Source organism: Acomys minous (genome assembly GCF_964271855.1).
Source record: "Acomys minous genome assembly, chromosome: 2".
NCBI classification, from domain to species: Eukaryota; Metazoa; Chordata; class Mammalia; order Rodentia; family Muridae; genus Acomys; species Acomys minous.
Window position 1 is genome coordinate 15,864,174 of NC_140484.1, and position 25,814 is coordinate 15,889,987.

A 25,814-nucleotide genomic window follows, 5' to 3' on the forward strand; every position below is an offset into this window, starting at 1 on the left:
TTTTATTGAGGGAACTGGAGAGATGAGTCAGTGGCTAGGAGCACTAATTACTCTTCCAGAGGACCTGGAGTTGGTTCCCAGCACCACACAGAAGCTAAGAGCTGTTTGTGACTCCAGTCCCAGGAGAGCTGAAGCCCTGGCCACTAAGGTTACTGGGCATGCAAGTGGTACATAGACTACATGAACACACAATATCCAAAACACAAAATAAAATATTAATAAACAACAACAAAAACCCCCACACTGTACAAAGGGAGCTTGAGGACATTATCTAGCTCAGTTGGTAGAAGTCTTCCAACAGGCATGGAACCCTGGGTTTGTTCCTCAGCTCAGCGTGAACAGGGTATGGTGGTGCACACCTGTATCCCAGCAGGAGAGGGAAGAGGTGAGGTCAGAAGGTCAAGGTCATCCCTGGCAATGCAGTGAGTTCCAGGCCAGCCTGAACTAGAGACCTCACTGTATTTTGTTTCTTTTTATTTTTAAATTTTGTTTCTTTTTTGAGACAGGGTTTCTCTGTGTAATATCCTTGGTTGTCTTGGAACTCACTCTGTAGACCAGGTTGGCCTTGAATTTATAGAGATCCTCCTGCCTCTGCCTCATGAGTGCTGAGATTAAAGGGTGTGTACCCCCACACATGGCTTAGAAATATTACTCTTAATCATCAGAAAGTAGAAACAACTCATGCTCATTTTGTAAGTAGATAAATGTTAAATTAAATGTTATAAACTAAATGTTAAATGTCCATATAGTCAAATGTCATTTAGCAAAAGAAAGGTTATTCATATTATAACATGGATTTCTTTATCACTGTCAGGTAAAAGAAGCTGGTCATGAAAGACCATATAGTTTGTTCATGTGTAAACAGTATCTAGAAGAGGAAAATCTCCACAGAAAGCAGGTAAGTATCTGCTTCCGGCTTAAGGACAGCAAAGAGAGGCCTGAAGGTGATGGGGGTACGGGGAGGGACTGGCAAAATTTAAGTGTGGTGATAATCTGTTTAATTCTGTGACTACACTAAAATTTACCACAGACTAAGTGGTGAAATATACAACATGCATTTTATCTTAACAACTGTTAGAGGCACTTGTGAAATAACCTCCATTTAATTCAACATGACACTTTTAAATGGGTGCAAACCTTTCAAAATGTTCAGAAAGTCAACAAACCCTAAAATTCAAACACAAATCATCCAGAAGGAAGAGTCTTCATAATAAATAAAACTGTTAAATAAAATGACACCTGAGTAGGCCGACAGTTCTGGATTATTTCCTGCCATTTTCCATGTATCCTGGCAACCAAGTCTTTCACCTTAAAAGTAACAAAAAGAGAAAAATATGTCAGATCAAAGCATCTTCATTTAAAGTCAGTTTAGCATTTGGCAGAAAGCAGCTCTTAGCCACTCCCAGCATGGAGGAGGACTGCTCAAAGCCCAAGGACACTCTGAGCTGCAGCATGAAATTCTGCTTCAAAAAACCAAAACAAACAGTAACAACAAAAATATATACAGAAAGCTACACATATCTCATAGCCCTCTCAGGCCGGCACCCAACAATTCTATTTTGGTTGCTGTCATGAAAAGCTACTCATCTTTGGGGGAGGCTTTCAAATATGCTTTCGTTTATTGCCATAATTCTCTCTCCTCCCCCACCAGAGAGGGCTTTTCTGTGGGTAGTCTTGGCTGTCCTGGAACTCACAGAGAATGCATTTTTTTGTAATCGAAAATGCCAAAATGATTATGACTTAATATTCTTGTTTGTTTTCTTGAGATAGATTATCTCAATATAATCCTGGCTATCCTGGAACTCCCTATATAGACCAGGCTGGCCTCAAACTCAAAGAGATCCACCTGCCTTTGCCTCCTGAGTGCTGGGATTAAAGGTGTGTGCCACCACACCCATCCTTAATCTTTTAGAAATCTAATCCTGGTCCTATGGAAGATCTGTTAGTTCTCTTAATCACTAAACACATCTCTCTAGTCCTTACTTTCCTTTTTAAAAATTAGTATTCTATGGGATAGGGTTGCCCTACGTAGCCCAGGCTAACATTAAGTTGAAAGCAGTTTTTCTGCTCTGCCGCCCTAGTACAGGGATTATGAAAATGCACCAGCACGCCTGGTCTCTGCTATTGAAGATGTCTAGATGGTCCAAACAACTACAACTCTGCCTTCAAAGAAATTTCTACCTTCTACCCTCTGGCTTTCGAACACTCAGCTAGGGGAACTGAAAGGTGTACCATGTAGGGCCAAGACTCTGGCTGTTTCTGGCTTTACCACAGCTTGCTTTTAAAAGGTTCAATGCAAAGACAATGAAAAAAAAAATGTGGGGCTGGAGATACAGTTCAGTAGCTAAGACCAATTGCTGCTCTTGCAGAAGACATAGATTCCACCTACATGGTAGCTCACAACCATTTATAACTCCAGATCCAGGGACTCCAATGGCCTCTTTTGACCTATGAGGGTACCAAGCACAAATACAGGGCAGACCCACACATCCAAGGAAAATGCTCTACACATAAAATTAAATAAATAAGCCTAAGGTTTTTTGTTTTTGTTTTTGTTTTCCCTTTCAAGACAGGGTTTCTTTGTGTAGCCTTGGCTGTCCTAGACTCACTTTGTAGACCAGGCTGTCCTCAAACTCACAGGGATCTGCCTGCCTCTGCCTCCTGAGTGCTGAGATTAAAGTCGTGTGGCCCCATGCCCAGCTGCCTAAAGTGGCTTTGTTTTGTTTTTTTGAGACAGGGTTTTTCTGTGTCACCCTAGCTGCCCTGGACTTACTTTGTAGACCAGGCCGGCCTCCTCACAGTAATCCTCCTGCCTCTGTCTCCCAAGTGTTGGGATTAAAGGTGTGCGCCACAACTGGCCCATTTTTTTTTTAAAAGGAGAGGAAGCCCCCCACCTCCTTTTTGGTTTTTCAATACAGGACTTCCTTGAACTTGATCTATAGACCAAGCTAGTCTCAAACTTACAGAGATTATACTTGTCCCTGCTTCTCAAGGGCTGGGATTAAAGGCATGCACCACCATTTCCTAGCTAAAAAAATTATAATGCTTGATCCCTTCCACAGAAATCAGAAATCCAAACACAATGTCACCCCCTCCTTTTGTAAATGCTACACAAACCCAGTGCTTAGCCTGTGCCAAACTCAAAAGTTTCCACAAAGTGAAGCTCTTCCACTCTACCACAGTGCTTTTGCTACCAAAGGAGCAACGGGAGGGCCCACTTACCACTCCTGATTAGCTCTTAAACATTACTGCTTGAGAAAAATATTCATTCTCCCTCCCTCTCCCTCTCACATGTATGTGTGTGTGTGTGCCCGTGCGCGCGCGCGTGTGTAGGCAGGGTCACAGGTTGGTCAAAATGTAGCTGTGGCTGACTCTGACTTCTTCCCCCTAGCTCCATCTGTCAATGTTGGGACTGTGGGGCAGACACACACACACACACATTCAAGGAAAACATTCTACACATAAAATTAAATAAATAAGCCCAAGGTTTTTTTTGTTGTTGTTTTGTTTGTTTTTCAAGACAGGGTTTCTCTATGTCACCCTGCCTGCCCTGGACTCACTTTGTAGAACAGGCTCTACACATAAAATTAAATAAACACGCAGAATAAAATATTTAAACAAGTCAGCAATATTTTTTTTGAGATATAATTTTTCTTTTTCTTTTTTTGTTTTTCGAGACAAGGTTTCTCTGTGTAGACTTGGCTGTCCTGGATTAACTTTGTAGACCAGGCTGGCCTCGAAGTTACAGTGATCCGCCTGCCTCTACCTCCCGAGTGCTGGGATTAAAGGCGTGCGCCACCACTGCCCGGCTGAGATACATTTTTTTCTATGTAGCTCTGATGGCCTAGAACTGGTTATGCAGACCAGGCTGGCATTGAACTCACTGAGATCTGCTTACTTCTGTCCCCCAAGAGCTGGGATTAAAGAAGTGATCCATCACTCCTGGGTATACGTCAGAAAGAAGCAGAAGGCATAGGCAAGTGGATTTTAGTGAGTTCGAGACTTGCCTGATATATAGAGAAATTCCAGGACAGCCAGGGCTACACAGAGAAACCCTGTCTCAAAAACAAAGAAGTAGGTAAAAATCTCCACTTTACCCCACTATGTGAAGTATGTAAACTGTCTTGACAACTACCACTTCTCTACTCAAGGTTTTGGGGGAAGTATGAAGCTACTAACCCATTTCAATGAGTTCATACCCTGACGCAATTTACATGGACCACTGGCTCACCCTTTAAGAGAGGCTCTGGCAACAACCTTGCTGGGCCAGCTTTAAGAAACAAAACTTGGTCAGTGAAATGGCTCTGGGGATAAAAGTGCTTGCTGTGTAAATCTGGTGGCCTGAGTTCCACCTGTGGGACCCACATCGTGAAGAGTGACCCCATTCCTGTATATTGTCCCATGATCCCCACATGAGTGATGTGGCACACACAACCCTCTCCCAAATAGGCAATAAAATGTAAAAAAGAAAAAAGAGAACGAGACATCAACGTTAGTGGTCCCTCTTAGGATGTCTGTCAGCAGCAGCCAAAAGCACTACATGTATAGGTCAGTGACTAGACACACACCAGAGTACACTTCTGAGACTAAGGCTTTGTACTGGAAGCCAAGGGCTGTTATGCCGAGTGTATTTGGAAATCTGATTCAACTTCATGAATTGCTCACTTTCATATTTAAAATGACTCAAACACACACACGAAATCTCAACAAGTTCTGTTCAAATAACCAGCTTCTGCAGCTAACCATTGTAAAGATACAAAACACAGCTGGGCATGGTGGCACAGTCCTGTGATCCCAGCATTCTGGGAGGCAGAGGCAGGCGGATCTCTAAGTTCAAGGCCAGCCTGTTTTATAAAGCTAGTTCCAGGACAGCCAAGGCTATACAGAGAAACCCTGTCTCAAAAAAACCAAAACCAAAACAAACAAAACCCAACAACAACAAAAACAAACAAACAAAAAAAGCTTAGCTATTTCTGAAAGTGATTTTCCGTGTTTCAGGAAGTCAGGGGAATCGCTGTGAGTTTGAGGCCTGCCTGGTCTACAAAGTGAATCTAGGACAGCCAAGGTTATGCAGAGAAATCCTGTCTCAAAAAACCAAAAACCAAAACGAAACAAAAAACCCAAAACCCCAAAACCAACAAACAAAAAAATTAACGATACAGTGTTCTGTCTGCATGTGTGCCTGCATGCCAGAAGAGGGCACTGGATCTCATTAAAGACGGTTATGAGTTGTGTGGTGGTTGCTAGGAATTGAACTCAGGACCTTTGGTAGAGCAGGTAGAGCTCTTAACCTCTGAGCCATCTCTCCAGCCCTTATTTTGTAACTATATATCTGTATGAATTTAAACAGTGTCTTACGGCCTTTTTTTTTTTTTTTTTGGTTTTGTAAGACAAGGTTTGTCTGTGTAACAGAGGCCTGGCTGTCCTAGACTCACTCTGTAGACCAGACTGGCCTGGAATTCATAGAAATCCGCATGCCTCCAGCTCTCAGAACGCAAGGATTACAGGTATGCACCACTGCACCTGGCAATCCTTTATTATTATTATTATTATTATTATTATTATTATTATTATTATTATTATTATTATTATTATTTTGGTTTTTCGAGACAGGGTCTCTCTGTGTTAGCCTTGGCTGTTCTGGACTCGCTTTGTAGACCAGGCTGGCCTTGAACTCACAGAGATCTGCCTGCCTTTGCCTCCCGAGTGCTGGGATTAAAGGTGTGAGCCACCATACCCGGCTTATTTATTTTTTTTAAAAGGATTCTTTATTATCTATTTATTTATTATTTATGTATGAGTGGCTCTATCTGCATATATGCCTGCATGTCAGAAGAAGGTATCAGGTTTCAGTATACATAGTTGTGAGCCACCATGTGGCTGCTGGGAACTGAACTCAGGACCTCTGGAAGAACAGACAGTGCTCTTACCCGACTGAGCCATCTCTCCTGCCCCCCCCCTTTAACCCTTCCACCCCCTCAATGTCTCACTCTTTGACGCTGTCTTACACATAATAAGGCTGTATGTGCGTGGAGGACAGTGTCTTCATCATTCTCAACCTTGTGTTTTGAGAGTGAGCACTAGGCTCCATGTGTCCCGCTCCTCCCCCAGCACTAGGGTTGTAGACCTGTGCTAGTGCTCCCATTTATGTGGTGTGGGGATCCCCACTGAGGTCCTCATGCTTGTTCAGCAGGCACTTTACCCTACCCGGTTTAAGGGCTCTAATATGCATAATGGGAAAAAACATAAAATCCCCAGTGCTAAATAAATTTTTTCTTTGGGTATCAGGAACTTCAGAACAAGAAGTACAATAAAAATTTTATTTCCTTTGAGGTTATTTTCACTTGTACTTTCAACCTATCTAAGGAAAGTAGTAGAAGCTGACTTTTTTCTTTTTTGGAGACGGGTTTCTCTGTGTAATAGCCCTAGCTGTCCTGGAACTTTCTTTGTAGACCAGGTTGGCCCCGAACTCACAGGGATCCACCTGAGGAGTAATTAGCATCTGTATTCCCAGTACTCCAGAGATGGAGGCAGGAGGACTAAAACTTTGGTATTTGGCTTGCAAGGTAATTTAGTAGGTAAAGGCACTTGTCACCATGCCCAACAATCCGAGCTATGTCCTAGGATCCACATGATGGAAGGAAAGGACCAATCCCACAAGTAGTGCTCAGATATACTATACTCCAATCAACACATACACTGGAGTTTGTACATACCCACCTCACCCAAGAAATAAACAAATGTAAAAAAAACCCCCAATCAACCAACAAACCCAAAAGCTTGAGGAGAGCCAGGCACAGAGGTGGATGCCTGTGCCTCTCACTTACATCTTTTTCTTCCTACAGGGCCTCACTGTGTTGCACAAGAAGACCTAGGACCCAAGTTTTCCTGACTTAGTCTCCCAAGTGCTGGGATTCTGGTGGCACTGCTAACTATACATATAAATAGCAGGCCATGCACTCTGGGTGAAGTGCTTGCTATGTAATGTAAGCCTGAGGACTGGAGTTCGAATCCCCAGAAGCAATGCAAAGCCAGTTGTAGTAGAACATGTCTGTAACGGCTGAAAGCTGCAAGGCCAGCTACACTGTTTTAAATGAGGTGTAAAGCAAGGATCAACCCTAACTGTCCTCAGAGCTCCCCGTGTGCACCACATCATACATCTGGCCACACACCCACCATAAATAATATACTTACTTTAGTTCTGTAGAAAAGCCTCGCATCTTCCCTAATATCACACTTAACATGCTTTTCCAAAGCTCCACAAAGCAGCACAAAGTGTTTCTATGAAAAACAAAACAAATGCAATAGATGAAAACAAGTCTTAAAAAAGTAACAGACTATGCAGTTAAAACACTAAATCGCTTAGAACTCACTTCATGGAGTCCCAGCAGCAAAAGGAAGAGTGATGGTTATCAGTCATTGCTAGTTAATTTAAAAACTATACAAAGGAACTAGGTGTGGTGTGGCATGGCATATGCTTACCAGTTCTAGCTATCAGGGGGAGGCAGGAGGACCACTTGAAGATCATCCTGACAAAATAATGAGATCCTCTTCTCTTGGGACAAAAGAAAATGGAACAGCAGGCTTCTTGGAACATTCAGGAATAAAGCCCTTGCTGCCAGGCCTGATCTGAATTCCACTTCAGCACCCACAAGGCAGGATAAGCACTGCCTGTCACATGGGCTTTGGCACACTGGTGTGCACACAACTTAACTCATGATACTTTTTTCCACCTCCTTACTGCAGAGAGGACTGAGATTACAGGGACATGACATTCCTCTTGGCTTTTACTTTAGAAATACCTGCCTCCCTGCCCTTTATTGGGCTTGTGGAGATAGTTCAGTGGATTTCTGTTTCTAGAATCCACATTAGGCATCTTATAACCATTTGGTAATGGTAGCTCCAAGGGATGTGGGATCTTTGGCCTTCAAGAGGCCCGGTTCTCAAATGTGCTACTTGCAGAAGGCACATGCACCTTCATGAAAATAAAACTCTCCAAATAAAAATCTTTTATTACCCTCTAAGTATATATGGCTGCATGGGCCTGGGTGGGTCAGAAGACAATGGTGTAGAGTTGGTTCTTTCCTCCCTTTCCATGGATTCTGGGGTGTGAACTCAGAATATCAGACTTGCTTAATAAGCACTTTACCTGTTGAAACACCTTGTTGGTCTCTTAAGCTTTTTATCTGCATTCTTTTATTCTAGTTTTCTGAGGTAGTCTGGTAGTATTATTCAGGCTGGCCTTCAAACTTTGGGTGCAAGCAAGCAAACCTCTTACTTATCCTCCAGAGCAGCCAGGATGAACCAGAACATCTGGCCTAGTCTGCTCTCACCCACCAATATTTGAGACTGAATATTTATCTTGACAGCTAGAAATGCTTATACTTCCAGCCTTTTTCCCACTAAGCTGCCCAGGCTGGCCTTGAATTTGTGATTGCCTGCCTTAGCCTCCTGAGCAGATGGGACTCAGGCCCATGTCACGTGTTTGTTTCTTGTATTAAAACAGGGTCTCACTATATAGCCTTGCTGGGTTGGAACTCATGTACGACAGGCAGGGCTCAGACTCATAGGGGTGCATCTGCCTCTGGTGGGCTTAGAGAAGCAGAACCACTTCCAACCAGATCTGGTTTTGAGGTTTGTTTGTTTGTTTATTTATTTATTTAATTTGGTCTATTTGTGAGACAGATAGGCTCTGACTCTACAGCAGCTGTTCTCAATTTGTGGGTCAAAATCCCTTTGCTGGGGACACACAGACACACACACACACACACACACAGATAGTTATATATGACGATTTGTAACAGTAACAAAGTCATGGCATAAACTCATGGTAATACTTTCTCAGCCTCCAAAATTCTGAGATTCAGTTTAGCAAGCAAGCATAAGCTTTTATTAATAAGAGATAAAATTTATTTAGTCCAAAGAATTTTCTTGTCTGGAGAGGTGGTGCATGCCTTTAACCCCCGAATTTGGGAGGTAGGAGGATTAGAAGTTCAAGGTCACACTCAGTTCTATCAGGAACTGGAGCCCAGCCTGGGCTACATGAGACCCTATAGTAAAACATCAAACAGTTGGCCTGGTGGTACATGTTTTTAATCCAGTTCTTGGGAGTGTTGGGATTAAAGGTGTGTACTACCATGCCTGGCTTAAAAAATGAAATTCATAATATGGAGAGATTATTCAGAAATACATATGTGAAGCAGACTGACTTAACAGTAGTTTAATTTTAACTAGGAAGGCAAACATTTCTAAATAATATTTAAAAATTAATTTTGTGTGTATGTACATATGCTATGGTGTACATGTGGTAACCAGAGATAATTCATAGGCTGGCTCTCTCTTCCACTATGTGGGGCCTGGGAATCGAGCTCATGTTGTCAAACCAGGCAGCAAGCACCTCTACACCACTAAGCTATCTCCCTGGTCCCTCTAAATAAGCGTTTTAAAATGTATTTTAGTTTTTCTAAAGGAAAACAAAAGTGAGTAGCAGTCAAAGGACAAAAGTGGAAAGAAACCAGCTAAAAGCTAGTCCATTTGCTAATCCTGGTATCTTATGATATGTTATATATTGCCAGGTTATGGTCATTAAACCCTACTCCAAATAACTGTTAAGAATCTTGTCACTATGATATGGCTGCAAGGTACCATGATTCCCCATCTTCCAGAGCGCTTGGGTTTCTTTTAAGCTTTCTCTAACATGCATGCCCATTCATTCCACCCATGTTAACACCTATTTGTAATAATTCTAAATATTACCTACCCGTTGTCCAGAAGAGAAAGAATGAGAACAACTAACTTCCCCAACTAAATGAAGCAGAATGTAGGTCAGGTAATATGCCTGTTAGAGAGATGAAGAAAATTACTACCCACGAGAAAGCCAGCATAAATACGACCCCAGCCTACGGTTAGCAAAGCTGCCCAGGAAAGACGATTTAACTGAGTTTGTGAATAAGGAAAAAGCATGCACTTAAACCAGACTTGCTGATTTCTAAATGAAGAGCTTTCTTTCTACTACATCACAGTTGCCTGAGCACAGGGCCACAGCAGAGAGCATTACATTGCTAGCAACTACCCCCTCACCCCAACACTCAAGGTTTTCAGACAGCAATAAATTCTAAAACACAGTTTACTATATGCCCCAGTAAATTTGTTCTCTGAGCTCTAGCTCTGGATACCTGTTTTTCAAGTTCTAAATGAAGACTGTCATCAATAGTTTCATTTGGTTGTTCAGCCTTTTTCTTCAAGACCATTTTCTTCAGCAAATCAGAAGGCTTCATTTGCACTAGATAGCGATGTAGAACTGAGATCTATCAAGAGAAGGCAGACTGGTCAAGTCTAAGCAGTGTAGTGTTCTTTCCTGAGCTAATTCTAGTGTGTCCACTCTCACTCTGGCTTCCTTTCCTGGCTTGATAGTTCTATACCTATGATACTGACTTGTTTACTTCAAAGTCCTCAAATGCTTAAGAAGGTGTTTTGTGTTAAGATTTAGTATTTGAGCAGGGCATGGTGGCGCACGTCTGTAATCCCAGCATTTGGGAAACAGAGGCAGGAGGATCTCTGTGAGCTTGAGGTCAGGCTGGTCTACAATGTGAGTGCAGGACAGCCAGGGATATTACACAGAGAAACCCTGTCTGGAAAAGCAAAACCAAGCAACAATAACAAAAAAGATTTAATATTTCTAATTTAGGATCAATGCATAGAACAAGATCCAATGACAATATAGTAGAGGTCATTGAATTCTACAAAAGAAGCACTATCTATTCAATGTGGTGGCTCGTGCTTGCAATCTCAACACCTGAGGCTGAAGCAGGAGGATGACTGGGTGACTGGGCTATTAGTGAGTGGTAGGTCTGAATGACATTGAGCAGTAAGCCTGATGGCTAATTATTTATGCAGTCCTCTTTCTATAGATATAACAGGAAAAGGTGATAGATAAGACAGACCAACAGCAGAAATCCTATCCTGGATCCCTTGGTGGCTATAAATATTGCTGAATGAACCAAGAGCTTTAACTATCCTTCTGGCTCAGGAATGGTGCCGCGTCCCTGTAATCATACCCACCACTCCTGCCTGGGGTGGGTCAGCCCTGTCCCACAGCATCTTGTGCATATTCTTACACACTGGTTCACACTACTAGATTATGTCTCCCAGAGTAGAGTCTCATTTTTTATTTATTCCTAGGGCATAACCTAGGACCTTACAGTGAATTACAATTCAAGCAATACAGGGACACCCAGTTTTGTGATTTTTTTTTTTCAGATCCAAACAAGGGCAGCCCTATTAGTGCTATCACTGTTGCAAAATCATCAGAACTCAGAGTAGTGTTCCTGTAAGATCTACTTATGCATATTCATATATATTTACCATACCCTCTACTGAACAAGAATTAGAGTAAACTATGGAAGTTCTATGACCTAAAAAGACCACTTGTATTAAAACAGGTGTAAGATGTGGTTAACAGTTATGCAATTCCTTTTTTTAAAAAAATATTTTATTTATTTAGTGTTTTATGTGCATGTACATCTGCATGCAAGAAGAGGGCATCAGATCTTAATATAGATGGTTGTGATCCACCATGAGGTTGTCGGGAATTGAACTCAGGACCTCTGGATGAGTAGACAGTGCTCTTAACCTCTGAGCCATCTCTCTAGCCCCAGTTCTGCTATTTCTAATCCCGTGATCACACTGCTGAAATTGAATAAATTTTTTCTTCCTTCCTTTTTAAAAAATATAGATTTTATTAATTTATTCATATTACATCTCAATTGTTATCCCATCCCTTCTATCCTTCCAATCCTCCCTCCCTCCCACTTTCACCCTACTCCCCTCCCCTATGACTGTGACTGAGGGGGACTTCCTCCTCCTGTATATGCTCATAGGGTATCAAGTCTCTTCTTGGTAGCCTGCTATCCTTCTTCTGAGTGCTACCAGGCCTCCCCATTCAGGGGATGTGGTCAAATATGGGGCACCAGAGTTCCTGTCTGTCTCCACTCTCTACTCAACTGTCCATTGGCTAGAGCTGGGTAGGGGTTCAAAGTTTACTGCACATATTGTCCTTGGCTGGTGCCATAGTTTGAGCAGGACCCCTAGGCCCAGATCTGCCCATCATAATGTTCTACTTGTAAATTTTTTTTTAAGGTTTTTTGAGACAGGGCTTCTCTGTGAACAGTCCTGGCTATCCTGGACTCACTTTTGTAAACCAGGCTGACCTCAAACTCCCAGTGATCCGCCTGCCTCTGCTTCCTGAGTGCTGGGATTACAGGCGTGTGCCATCACGCCTGGCCTGAATAGATTCTTAATTTCATTAGTTCTTTACAGCACATTATGATTTATTTTCTCAATAGTTTATTTACAGATTAGCTCATCTGTCTTTAAAAGTCTTTCCTATAAAGTAGACACTATACGATCTCCATTTTACAGGTGGAAAAAAAGGAATCATTTTTATTAGGTACAATGCAAAACATTACATTGAAAGTTGAATTTAATCAGGACAATTTTGTTTGTTTGGGTTTAGTTTTTTTGAGATATGGTTTCTCTGTGTAACAGGAGCCCTGGCTGTCCTGGATTTGCTTTGTAGACCACGGTGGCCTTGAACTCACAGAGATCAGTCGGCCTCTTCCTCTCAAATGCTGAGATTAAAGGCATGAGCCACCACATCCAGCTAATCAGGATTTCTGATTTAGTGTTCATAAATTTAGATTTCCCAACATCTTACTAACTCTCTAACTTGTACAAAAGTGAATTTATACCTGAAGATTATTGGCATTAGGGATATCTTCATGTTTTTCATCCAGAAGCTTGGAAATAATCACCAGACTTAGGCACTGTCTCAGCTGCCTGAAATTAGAAATGAAGAACATTTATAATGTTTAAACAATACTGCTTGACAGGCCAAGTAAATGAGCCCATAGAAGTCTTAGTTTCTCAGGGTTGCACAAGAACCAACTGCTACGTAGCATGACCCAAGACCTTGTGTGGTACACACACCTGTGATGCTAGTGCTCAGCAGAAGAGCAGGACTTCAGCATCATCCCTACCTTACAGTGAGTCCACACTCTGCTTGAGCTAAGAACTTGTCTCCAAAAAAAGAAACCTGGTTGGTGGTGGTGCACGCCTTTAATCCCAGCACTCAGATGGATCGATGTGAGTTTGAGGCCAGCTTGCTCTACAAAGTTAATCCAGGACAGCCAAGGCTACACAGAGAAACCCCGTCTTCAAAAAGTAAATAAATAAATAAAAAAGTAGAAAAGAAAGCAGAGTATGGTGGCACATGCCTTTGATCTCAGCACTCAGGAAACAGAGGAAGGCAGATCTCCCAAGACTGAGGCTAGCCTGTTCTACAGAATGAGTTGCAGGACAGCCAGGGCGACATCAAGAAGCCTCCCAGCTTCCCCCTCCAAACAACAACAAAGAAAAGAAAGAAATTGCTTAAAGCTCACTAAGATAAGAACCTTTGTCACTGATCTTGTTGACTTACTGACAGGAAGCCATCCTATTTGGAATAAATAATCTTACTAAAGAATAAAAAAAGTGAATTCATTTTTACATTATGGATTATCTATACCAGTTCTCAACCCATGGGTCACAACTCCTTTGGGGGTTGAAGAACCCTTTCACAGGGGTCCCGTATCAGATAATCCTTCATATAGGAGATTTACATTATGATTAATAACAATAGCAACCAAATAACATGCTGGGGGTCAGAACAACACGAGAAGCTGGTTAAAGCGGCTGCAGCATTAGGAAGGCTGAGCACCACTGCTCTAGACTGACTGATAGACTAAAAATAAAAGTCAAGAAGAATCATGGTGTACATTAGGCAACATAATCAGGATTTCTACACCTCAATAAGAGAACATTCAAAAAATGATGGAAACAAAGTCCCAAATTGGGAATGGTGGCACAGGCCTGGAAAATAACACCCAGGAGAGGTTGAGGGAGGAAAACTGTGAGCTTGAGGCCAGCCTGGGCTACATACTAAGACCCTGTCTCATAAGAGTTCCAAAGCATTAGTGTCAGCATTATAAAACAGCTTGTTGCTTATCTCACTTTTCAATACCTTCCACGAGATGTCCAGTTAGGGACCAGCTGTACCAACCACAGAAGGTTGTGGGGATGACTCGAGAGTTCATTTATACCCAGACAGAGTTCATGAACCTGAAACAAACAAACAAACAAAAAAACAAGCCCAGAATCAGATCTATATAACTTCTTGCCTTGATGGAAATCATTAAAGAAGAACTGAATTTTTAAAAAACACATGTAATTTAGAACCTACTAAAATGCACATAATACCAATTCTGTGTTTTCTTAAAGTACTGTAGAGTGGTCACATACTCTACTAGCACTTACTTCATGCACTCTCATGTTGTTGCTATACCTTATCTTTGAAAAGCACCAAGTATTCTAATACCAGTTTCTCAAAGTGTGTATAACAACACATACACAAGATCATATATATTCATGACCTGAAAAATTCTTGCACTCTTGGATAACGATATAGTATTTTTGTTTTCTTCTGGCAATGGAGCCCAGCCTTGTAATTGCTAGGCAAGTATGCAACCAACGAACTATGCCTTTGGCTCTCTAGCCGTGTCTCTTGTTAAACAGGAATTTATAGTAGTCTTCTATGCTCCAGTGGTATTATGTTTAAAAACTTCCACCAAGACTGGGCATGGTGGTGCATGCCTTTAATTCCAGCACTTGGGAGGCAGAGGCAGGTGGATCACTGTGAGTTCCAGGCCAACTTGGTCTACAATGGGAGTCCAGGACAGCCAAGGCTACGCAGAGAAACCCTGTCTCAAAAAGCAAACAAACAAAACAAAAAATTTCCACCAAAAATGGTTAAAAATGCAACTATTAAAAAAAAAAAACTAATAAAATTACCCATGTTTAGCCCCCACGTGGGTATTTAAGTCCAACTCAACCCTGGTCACAAGTACAGCATTTATGCTCAGAGGTCATTTCAGAAAGGCCTTCCTTGAAGGCCTCTGATGGTATCACTGCAGTCCTGCTGTGCTACACTTCCACCCCCCCCATCACCCAAGCACAACCAGAAGTGTTACCACATCTGCATTCCTTTGCTCATCTTGAACTGCAAGAATGATGAGACAGCCCAGTAAGGGCAAAGGTATTGGGTTGCTAGAACTTATAAATGCTGATTCATAGTAAATCCCCAATAAAATGTTGAAAAGACAGTTACTGGCCAGCCTGTGGTAGCACAAACCTTTAATCCTAGCCCTTGGGACGCAGAGGCAGGAGGATCTCTTTTGAGTTCTAGGCCAGTCTTGTCTACAGAGCAAATCCTAAGACAGCCAGGGTTACACAGAGAAACCCTGTCTAGAAAAACAAAACAAAACACACACACACACACACACACACACACACACACGGAAAAACAGCTACTTCAGAAAAAAAAAAAGCTAATTTAAATAACAGAGTTCCTGCAAATAGTGCCTTGCTCATGTTAAGCTTTTTTTTTTTGAGACAGTGTTTCTCTGTGTTGCCCTGGCTGTCCTAGACTTGCTTTGTAGAGCAGGCTGGCCTCAAACTCACATCGATCCACCTGCCTCTGCCTCCTGAGTGCAGGGATTAAAGGTATACACCACCACGCCCGGCTCATTGTTAAGCTTTTTAACTGAGCTTAGAAGCCTTGATTTCTGAATGTACATGGAGCCCTGTGATGCTGTACAAGACCCTAACACCTAAGCTTTGTTTGTAACTGTCCTGTACCACCATGTAGCTACAGGTGACCCAATTAAACCTTCAACTTCCTGCCTTTACTCCTAAACGCTACAACTGCAGGTATTAGCTTTGGGTGCAACACCTAAATTTTAAGAAACATTACCTTTGTGTTCCAATCTCTGATGTTTTTCATGAGATTTATCAGGAGGCTTTGAAAGTCTACTAATGGAATCTGTTTCAGCTCTTTTTCCAAACTCATTTTAAATAGCATTAAAATCAGCAACATTATTTCTCGATCTTGGTAACCTTCTGGATGTATAGATGTGCACAAGCCTAGGAACTGGCAGAAATGTATAAAGGAAAACAATTAGCTCAAGAGTTATAGTATACTCTTGACAAAAAATTCAAAAAAGGACCACATACACAACACCTATCAGATGTCTCCAAAAGGCAAGAAACGCAACACAAAAGCAGAATAAAAGGATAAGTATTTTCTTCTTCATTTTCAGTATTATTGATTGGATTCTGCAACTAAAATGTTTTCATACTGCAATTGCTTCCTGGCCACTATCTTATACTGTAATAATTTAATGATAAAATTCCTGAGTTCCCTTTCGTTTTATTAAAACAAAAATAAAAGACACAGAAATCCAATTATAATGGAAATAAAATTGCTAAGACATTGCACTTGGTAAGAGACCAGTGGAGTTTTGAGTAATTAACCATAAAGTCTTTCCTACCTTAACCACATTTAAAATGTTGGTTTCAGGAAGAGTTGAAAAAACTGGATTATAAGATGAATCTTCACTTCCTCTTCCCCCCAGTGTTTTCCGTGTTTCAGAACTATTGAGAAGAAAATAAAGCATGTGCTTCAGAATCATTAGGAAAGCAGTATGGAATCAGGCATAAAATACTCACTGTAGGAAAAGTCTGAACAGCTACCCTGAGTCAGGGTCTCCCTGTGCTGCCCAGACAAGCCCCGCACTTACATTCACCCTGCCTTGGCCTCCTAAGAAGCTGGGGTTACAGGTGCATGCCACTGCACCCAATTTAGTTTTGATTTGAAATGGTTACTTTCCTTAATGCTCCTGGTGTCAGAAAGCTATATAAGACAGGGTAGATATAACAACAATGAACTTGTTATTATAAGCCCTACGAATGACTTAAATAAACTGCCAAATTAATATAAAGAAATAATGATAGAAGCTAAGGAGACAGCTCAGTGCTATGCAAGCATGAAGACTTGAGTCTGAATCTCCAACACTGGGACATGAAGACATATCCCACAGCTCACCAGCCAGCCTAGCTGAAGGGCAAGCCTCTGGCTCAGTGAGAAGACCCTGCCTCAAGGCAATAAGGTGGGAAGTCACAGAGGAAGCTACTCACGCTCCTGTCTGGCCTCTGTGTGTACATGCACAGAGGAGTAGGTGCAGGCACACTTATGTGTACACACTACATACAGAATACATGCACATGAATTCTAAGCATCTGAATTCAGTGAAAGTTCAAGGAAAAGAGGAGATGCACAAGCCTGGCTTTTTAAATTTTTAATTACTTGTGTATATGTGTGGGTTTGCGCACAGAAGTGCAATGCCAATGGAGACTACAAGAGGGCACAGGAACTCCTGGAGCTACAATTATAGATTAGGGGGAACCAAACTCAGGTCTTCTTAAGAACACTGTATGTTCTTAACCACTGATCAGTCTCTGCAGACTCTGCATTTGACTCTTGAGACTATTTTTACTTCAAACCACCACCACCACCACCACCACCACCACCATCACCACCATCACCACCACCACCATCACCACCACCACCATCACCACCACCACCACCATCCCATCACCATTTCAACAACATTTGCTAGGATGAAGAAAAAGAAAAAGAAGAAGAAAAGGAAAAAAAGAAAGAAAGAAAGAAAGAAAAATGTATCCAAAGATTTGTCCTTCTAATTGGGATTTTTCAGCCACTTGCTCCCTCTTCCCCTAGACAGACTTCAGTCCCTCCTTCTACAAGCATATTGTATATAAAAAGAAAACACTGGGTGGAGAGATGGCTCAGAGGTTAAGAGCACTGTCTGCTCTTCCAAAGGACCTGAGTTCAATTCCCAGCAACCGTATGGTGGCTCACAACCATCTATAGTGAGATCTAGAGCCCTTTTTTGGCGTGAAACACTGTACATGAAGGTGAAACACTGTATATGTAAATAAATAAATCTTAAAAAAAAAAAAAAAGAAAAAAAGAAAAAAAGCAAACACAAACATAGGACCCTGTGCTTTGAGAGCAAGCATGTGGTCTTTGTTACCAGGTCCCAGCAAGTGCTCTTAACTGCTGAAACTCCTCTCACGCAGGTGACTTATGAAGACAAGAGTAACTTAGCCTGTGATTAAAGGGTTAGAAATTAAGTTCCACCCAGAGGGTCTAGAAATCAAACTGACCATCAAATGGCCAAGATTTTCATCCCTCATCCTTGTGTAATGGAAGCTTTCTAAGTTGGGCTGGAGAGGTGGGTTAGTGGTTAGGAGTGTATACTGCTCCTGTAAGGGACTGAGGTTTGTTTCCCAGCACCCGTACCAGGAGGCTCACAACCATCTCTAACTTCAGCTCCAGGGGATCAGATACCCTATTCTGGCCTCTGTGGCACCGCACTCATGTGGCATTCACTTATGGAGACACATATATACTTATGAAAGCAAAAAGAGAGAGAGAGAGAAAAAAAAACCAAAAACCTAAAGGCACAATACTTTGATGTATCTGGTGTCAGATGTTTTCAGCTCTCATAATATCCCTCTGCACCCACTTTGCTACAAACAGTGGCATATTATGTACTGTTTGCTAGCTTCCTTTTCCCTGGAGCAATGCACCTTGAAGACCCTTCCACACCTGCATGTGAAGACTTGCTCCTTTTTCTTTTGTGCTCCATTACTTTTAGTGAGGACTACTTGCATGAGTGGGAGTAGGGGTTTACTTCTTGGCCAAGGCTGTAAACAGTGGCCACAGCAAAGAAGTAAGATGATACAAGGAGGAGGCAGGTCTTCATGGGTCTTATGCACATAACAGCACTGCTAAGTTCATAGCTACAACAGTCACACCATGCCCAGAAGACAGCATTTCACAGCTCCTTCTCAGCCTCCAGCTCTCTCACTCCCTGCCCTCTCTCTGTGAGGTTCCTGGGCTTTGGAGCAAAGCTTTGTTTTTGAGATAGTTCTACTCTGTAGCCGAGGCTGGCCTGGAACTACGGAGCCCATGCTCCTCCACTTTGTGATGATCGTCATGCCTCACCCTCTCACATGCTAGGATCACAAACATAGAGGCTCCATGCTCACTTTTAAAAAAAGAAAAAAGAAGCTAGGTGTGGTGGCCCATGTCTTTAATCCCAGCACTTGGGAGGCAGAGGTAGGTGGATCTGAGTTCAAGGCCAGTCTGCTCTACAAAGTGAGTCCAAGACAGCCAGGGCTTTTACACAGAGAAATTTTGTCTGGAAAAACAAACAAACAAAAAAGGAAGCTATTTTATTTTTAGTTATTGCATATGTGTTTCTCTGTGTGTTTGTGAACATGTAGGTGCAGTGTCTACGGAGTACAAGACAGAGTATTGGATCTTGTGGAGCTGGAATTACAAGCAGTTGTGGAGAATCTGACACAGATGTTGGCAACTCAACATAGGTCCTCTGGAAGAGTAGCAAGTGTTCTTAACCATGAAGCCAGATCTCTAGAAAAACCCTCCAAATAATATTGCTAAATATTATTCACATTTCGTACTAATCCAATTATTCAATTCTACATGTTTACTATAACCAAAAACCCAAATCCACTGTATACAACATACAAAATTACTACACTATTGAGTTCATTAAAAATGATGTAGTTAATATTTTACATGTTTACACATATATTTATTGTTGATTGCATGTCATAGGTATATCCCTGTGTAGATGTCACGGGGATGAGACAACTGGATCCTCGAAAGCTGGAGTTACAGGCACTTGTGACCCAATGAACAAGGGGCTGGGAACCAAACTTGGGTCCTATGTAAGAGCACTACAAATTCTTAACTGCTGAAAAACTTTCCAGCCCTTCACCTGTTACTATTATTCAGAGTATGAGGTATTTTTAAACGAGTAGTTAGCTGGATATGATGATGGTACATGTCTTTGAAGCAGAGACAGGCAAATCTCTTGTGAACCCAAGGCCAGTTGGTCTATACAGCAAGTTCCAGGCCAGCCAGGACCTACAGAAAACCCTGTCTAGGTGGGCAGTCGTGGGGTGGTGGGAGGCGGTACTGAGCTGGCTTGGTGTGGTGGCACGTTTGCAATCCTGCGACTCGGGAGTCAGAGGCAGAAGGATCTGTTCAGATTCAGGACAGCCAGAGATGCTGTTTCAAACACAAACAGAATGTTAATATAAGGGGATTTTTGGATGGCTAGGAAGGCACTGTTTCTATTGAAATATTAGAGCATGTCTAAAATTTTGCTATTCAACATATTTTTTGGCATGAAGTACACCAAAGTAACAAGGGGTCCAGTTTTGATGAAAAGAGAACAAGAAATGAATTTGGTTTTGGAAACACCATGTTATAACAATTTGCACTTTTCTTATGAGCCAAGATGAATGTGTGCTTGTAATTTAAGAATTGCTTTTACTTTTTTTTTATTAATTTATTCTTGTTACATCTCAATGGTTATCCCATCCCTTGTATCCTCCCATTCTTCCCTCCCTCCCATTTTCCCCTTATTCCCCTCCAATCAGTCCATTTTGCCCATTTTGTATTGAGTTGTTATTTATTTTATCTTCCTTACCTGTGACTAGGCCACATGCTCTTGCTCTCCCTTGTGCTCCCGCCCCCATATTTCTTTCTTCCCTCCATTTTGAAGGATCTTTGGCACTGCTTATAATAATCTTTGCCATCAAGACTTCAAAAATGTAATCAAATTCACATTCCTTTTCATAGAGGGTTTATTTTATACAAAACCATCTTCTCCTATTCTAGAATTATAAGACAGTCCTGCCAGTTTCTTCTATTCTGTATTTTCACTGCATATATATATATAATATATATATATGTTTTTTTAAAAAAGATTTATTTATTATGTATACAGTACTCTGCCTGCATGTACACCTGCAAGCCAGAAGAGGGCATCAGATCACATTATAGATGGTTGTTATGGTTTGGTTTTTGGTTTTTAGAGACAAAGTTTTTCTGTGTAGTCTTGGCTGCCCTGGACTCACTTTGTAGACCAGGCTGGCCTCAAACTCACAGGGATCCACCTGCCTCTGCCTCCTGAGTGCTGGGATTAAAGGTGTGCACCGCCACGCCCAGTTTATAGATGGTTGTGAGCCACCATATGGTTGCTGGGAATTGAACTCATGACCTCTGGAAGAGTAGTCAGTGCTCTTAACCTCTGAGCCATCTTTCCAGCCTGTATATGTTAAAATCTGTGATCTGTCAATTTGAGGTATGAGTCCATTTTCCCCCTAAAGGGCTACTGAGCTTTTCAAATACTGGAGAACACCAGGTACTGAATAGGTCCTCTCCTAACCTACACCTTAATATACACTAAGCACTGACTATTTTTGGAACACTTTTAGACTTTACTATTGGTGAAATTTGTTTTTCCTGTTTGATAAAAATCTGCTCAGGCCAGTTTTGCATCATATTTCTGATTTTTATAAATTTCAAGCCAACTGTACGGTCCAACTCCTTCCTATCCTCAAATCCTGCTGACATGTAGCATAGATCTGAACACTTAGGCTAGTGTTCCATGTTGGAATGAACAGTAGGCTTTCCATTCACCATCTCTGTGTCTTTAGTAATTTATATACATATGTTTCTAGTTAGGTTTGTTTCTGATTTTTTCCCCTACTGTCACTAAATTCACTTCTTTTAGCATACTTCTAATTAGCTGCTGATCTTAAGTCTCTCAGTTCATTCTTAGGCCTTTAGACTGAATCATTTATCAAATTACTTTTTACCAAGTTCTTTTTATTTTTTTTTGGTTTTTCAAGACAGAGTCTCTCTACATAGCCTTGGCTGTTCTGGGCTTGCTTTGTAGATCAGGCTGGCCTCAAACCCAGGGATCCACCTGTCTCTACTTCCCAAGTGAGTTCCAGGACAGCCAGGGCTACAGAGAAATCCTGTCTTGAAAAACAAACAAAACTTTCTTTTTGAGTCCAGTTTGATGGCACACAGCTCTAATCTCAGCACTTCCAAGGAAGAAGCTGGTGGATGAATATCTGTTAGTTCAAGGCCAGTCTGTTCTACATAGTCAAGTTCCAGGCCAGGTAGGGCTAAAGAGTAAGAGTGTCTCAAACAAAACAAAACAAAACAACAAAAATATCTTTCTGGCATTTGTGATGTGAAGAAAACTTACATCAGATTGTTTTCATTAAAGTCTGGCTGAAGTGTCTCCAGAGGAAACAAAGATCCAAAACCAACACCCATGTTGAAAAACACAGCTGCTATGTCAGACAATGACGGGATCCACGGCCAAACCGGAGAGTCACTGAAAGTATCTGGTTAACACAAGAAATCATTTTTAACTCAAACCACTCATGCACAAAGCCACACTGCAAAGTGAGGTTGGCCTAAGAAGCTGATTGTTACTATTCTTCCTTCTTTCCTTTTTCTCTTTTTTAAAGATAAGATTCTCACTATGTACACTATGCTGGATTATAGGCATATGCCACCATACTTGGCTTTTATCACAATGATTTCACAGAAATGACGGCTGCTAATGATATGTTACCACTTAAGTTACAGATTATAGAAAGTATAACTTACTAGACTGTATGAAAGAAAAAAAAAAACAAAAAAACAAAAAAACAAAAAACTGAGTGATCCATCAAACAGTGTTAAGTCATAAGGAAGTAACATGTTTTGAAATGACCGGACACAACACTGGTTAAAATCTGAACTACTATTAACACTGGAAGACTCTACCATTTTCAGTGCCCTTACTATCTTTACCCCTCAAATAAGTGACTGGCTAAACCATAATGTTGCTGCTCCTTCATTTTTTCCCCCTGAGACAGGGTTTCTCCATGTAGCCTTGGCTGTTCTGGACTTGCAATGGTGTTTTGCTTGCATATACGTCTGTGTGAGGGGGTCAGATTTGCTGGGACTGGAGTTACAGACAGTTGTGAGCTACCACCATGTGGGTACTGAGAATTGAACCCAGGTCCTCTGGGAGCGCTGAGCGATCTCTCCAGCCTGCCATAATGCTTCTTGAATTAAAAGGGCTTTCAAAGCCAAGAAAGCAACACTCTGACTTACAATAAATGGTTCCAACCTGTCTTAATGCACTGTGTGCAAATATTAACATAATAATATCCATAAGCCAATTAAGATCAGTTGGTTAAAACTGAGCCCAGTCCTGTACACTGGTAAGTCTAGCATTTAGAAGGGTTAGGTAGGAAGATGAAGAGTTCAAGGCACTGGGGGCTGGAGAGATGGCTTATCAGTTAAGAGCACTGTCTGCTCTTCCAGAGGTCCTGAGTTCAATTCCCAGCAACCACACGGTGGCTCACGACCATCTATAATGTAATCTAATGCCCTCTTTTGGCATGCAGGTATACATTCTGACACAACATTGTATACATAATAAATAAATAAATAAATAAATCTTTAAAAAAAAAAAAAGGTTCAAGGCCAGCCCAGGGTACAAAGTTCGTTTGAAGATAGCCTGAGGTACATGAGACTATGTCAAACAATAACAACAACTAAGCCTAAATAAGAGTAATATTTTTAACTGGGTGATTTAACACATTGGTAAGTTTTCAACTATTTCTACTAATCCCATAAAATAACTCATGTGTTAAATTTGTTGTTGTTGTTTTAAGATTTATTTATTTTATGTGTATGGGTATTTTACCTTGATGCACAGACAGGTACTCCATATGCATGCCTGGTGCAATGGATCTCCTGGAACTGGAGTCACAGACAGTTGTGAACAGCCATGTGGGTGCTGGGAATTGAACCCAGGTCTTCTGTAAGGGCAGCCAGTGCTCTTAACCACTGACCCACTTCTCCAGCCCTCATGTGTTAAGTATTAAGGATTGTTATCTATTAAGATCACCTTTAATCCTTAATACCAGGAAAACCACAACTCTAACATTAAGCACTATGAAAGAGACCATGTAATAAACAACAGCACGTACAACAAATCAATTTAAGTACTCACCATTTCTAATGGTTATTTCCATCAATGTACTTAAAATCTGTACTGACACAATACAGTTTGTGTGGACCGACATCATCTGTCAAAAGCAGATAAATAATAAAGTATTAGAAAGGGAACATGAGTTTGGCGTTTGCTAGGTCCATATAGAGCTTTGTTAAGTCTGGTGATGTGGAGAATGTTCCTAATCCCAGCTCCTTAGGAGACTAAGACAGGAAGATGGTGAATCTGATGCCAGCCCAGGAAAAGCAACGACACCCCACTTCCAAAAAGGTTTCACGTGCACTTCATTTAGCAAAGTAATCTAAGAAGGGGCTTTCAGTATGTGTGTATATATATATATATATATATATACCCAAACAGACCAATACCTCACCAATGGGATATACATAATAGATACATAGGAGGTGGAACCAAACACAGGCCTACTAGTCTAAGGCCAGGGTTCTTTCCATTCCAACAGGCTACTTGGCTTATGTTGTTTGTTTTTCATTTTTACAACTTCTACCTAATTACTTAGGTAAGTAACACTATAAAGTATAAAAAGCTACTTTTCTGTGTTCTAGCACCACTCCAAACTAAACATGAAATAGGAACTTGGAAGATGACTTAGCTGGTGAACAAGTGGGAAATGAGAATCTGAGTTCAATCCTTAGTACCCACATAAAAGCCAAGTATGGCTGCATATGGCCAAAAGTGTTGGTGCATGCCTTTAATCCCAGAACCTGGGAGGAAAAGGCAGGTAGATCTCTGAGTTTGAAGCCAGTCTGGTCTACAGAGAGTACCAGGGCACTGAACTGTGTATAGTGTGTAGACATCATTTCAAAATACAAACAAAATCAAGTATGATGGCATACATTTGTTTTTATATCTTATTTGTTATTTTTATGTGGATGAGTATTTTGCCTGCATGTATATACAGTTCCCATAAAGGCCAAAAGAAGGTTCTAAGGTGGCTGAGTGCAGGTATGTAGATTGTGGGAATGGGGGGCTCCTGCAGAAGAGCAGCCAGTGCTCTTCTTAACCATGAGCCTCTCTCTAGCTGGGTCATGTGCATTTGTGATTCCCAGCTTTGGGGAAACAGAGGCAGAAGGATCCTTGCAGCTCACTGACCAACAGTCTAGTCAATATGTAAGCTCCAGGTTCTGTGAGACTCTTGTCTCAAAAAATAAAACTGAGAGCAACTGAGGACACCCTAGTTGTCAATCCCTAGTCAACACATGCACACAAGTTCACCCTCTACAACTGTGCGCCTGCTCCCCACCCCAAAAAACAAACATAAAGGAAAAGACGGCTCCTAAGATGATCAATAGGAAAAACTCCCATAGGTGAGACAGTTTAGTTGATAAAGTGTTTGTACAAGAGGACCTGAGTTCAACTGCAAGAACCTATGTTAAAAACAAAAACAAAACCCAAACAAACAACAAAAAAACCCCAGCTGTACTGTTATGTACATTAAATCACAATGCTAGCAAGACTGAGAAAGATGAATTCCTGAAGTTTGCTGAATGTGCTGATTTGAATGAAAATGGCTCATATGAGCCTCGAGGAGGGGCACTACTAGGAGGCTGCCTTGTTAGAGCAAGTGTGAACCTGGTGGGAGGGCTCTGAGGCTTTAGAAGCTCAAGCCAGGCCCAGTGTCACTCTTTTCTTGCTGCTGGCCAAGGTTCTGACCATGTCAATAATGGACTACACCTCTGAACCTGTAAGCCACCCCCAATTAATTGTCCTTTATAAGAGTTGCTATGGTCATGATATCTCTTCACAGCAATAAAACCATAGATAATACACATATCAAGCACAGTGGTGGCACATGAAATCCCAGCAGAGGCTGGCAAATAAATGTCTGTGAGTTTGAGGCTAGCCTGGTCTACCAAACCAGTCCAGGACAGCCAAAACATCACAGAGAAACAAAAGAAAACCCCTGACTTGTACATTTAAGCACACACAAAG

General features: G+C 41.4%; 1 protein-coding gene across 2 annotated transcripts in view; it reads right to left on the reverse strand.

The window, feature by feature from the left end:
• The window catches only part of SLF2 (SMC5-SMC6 complex localization factor 2), a 54,568-nt gene that overhangs the window by 3,387 nt on the left and 25,367 nt on the right, over positions 1–25,814 (reverse strand). The window contains exons 10-19 of one of the 2 annotated variants that reach the window (XM_084772593.1): positions 23,865–23,940; positions 22,056–22,197; positions 16,425–16,527; positions 15,848–16,024; positions 14,060–14,157; positions 12,750–12,837; positions 10,176–10,307; positions 9,761–9,838; positions 7,195–7,281; positions 1,240–1,308 (exon numbers count right to left, since the gene is read on the reverse strand). In XM_084772593.1, the coding sequence (XP_084628719.1) occupies positions 1,240–1,308; positions 7,195–7,281; positions 9,761–9,838; positions 10,176–10,307; positions 12,750–12,837; positions 14,060–14,157; positions 15,848–16,024; positions 16,425–16,527; positions 22,056–22,197; positions 23,865–23,940 (1,050 nt within the window). The remainder of the gene's footprint in view (positions 1–1,239; positions 1,309–7,194; positions 7,282–9,760; positions 9,839–10,175; positions 10,308–12,749; positions 12,838–14,059; positions 14,158–15,847; positions 16,025–16,424; positions 16,528–22,055; positions 22,198–23,864; positions 23,941–25,814) is intronic. The other variant, XM_084772594.1, reaches the window with a different exon arrangement.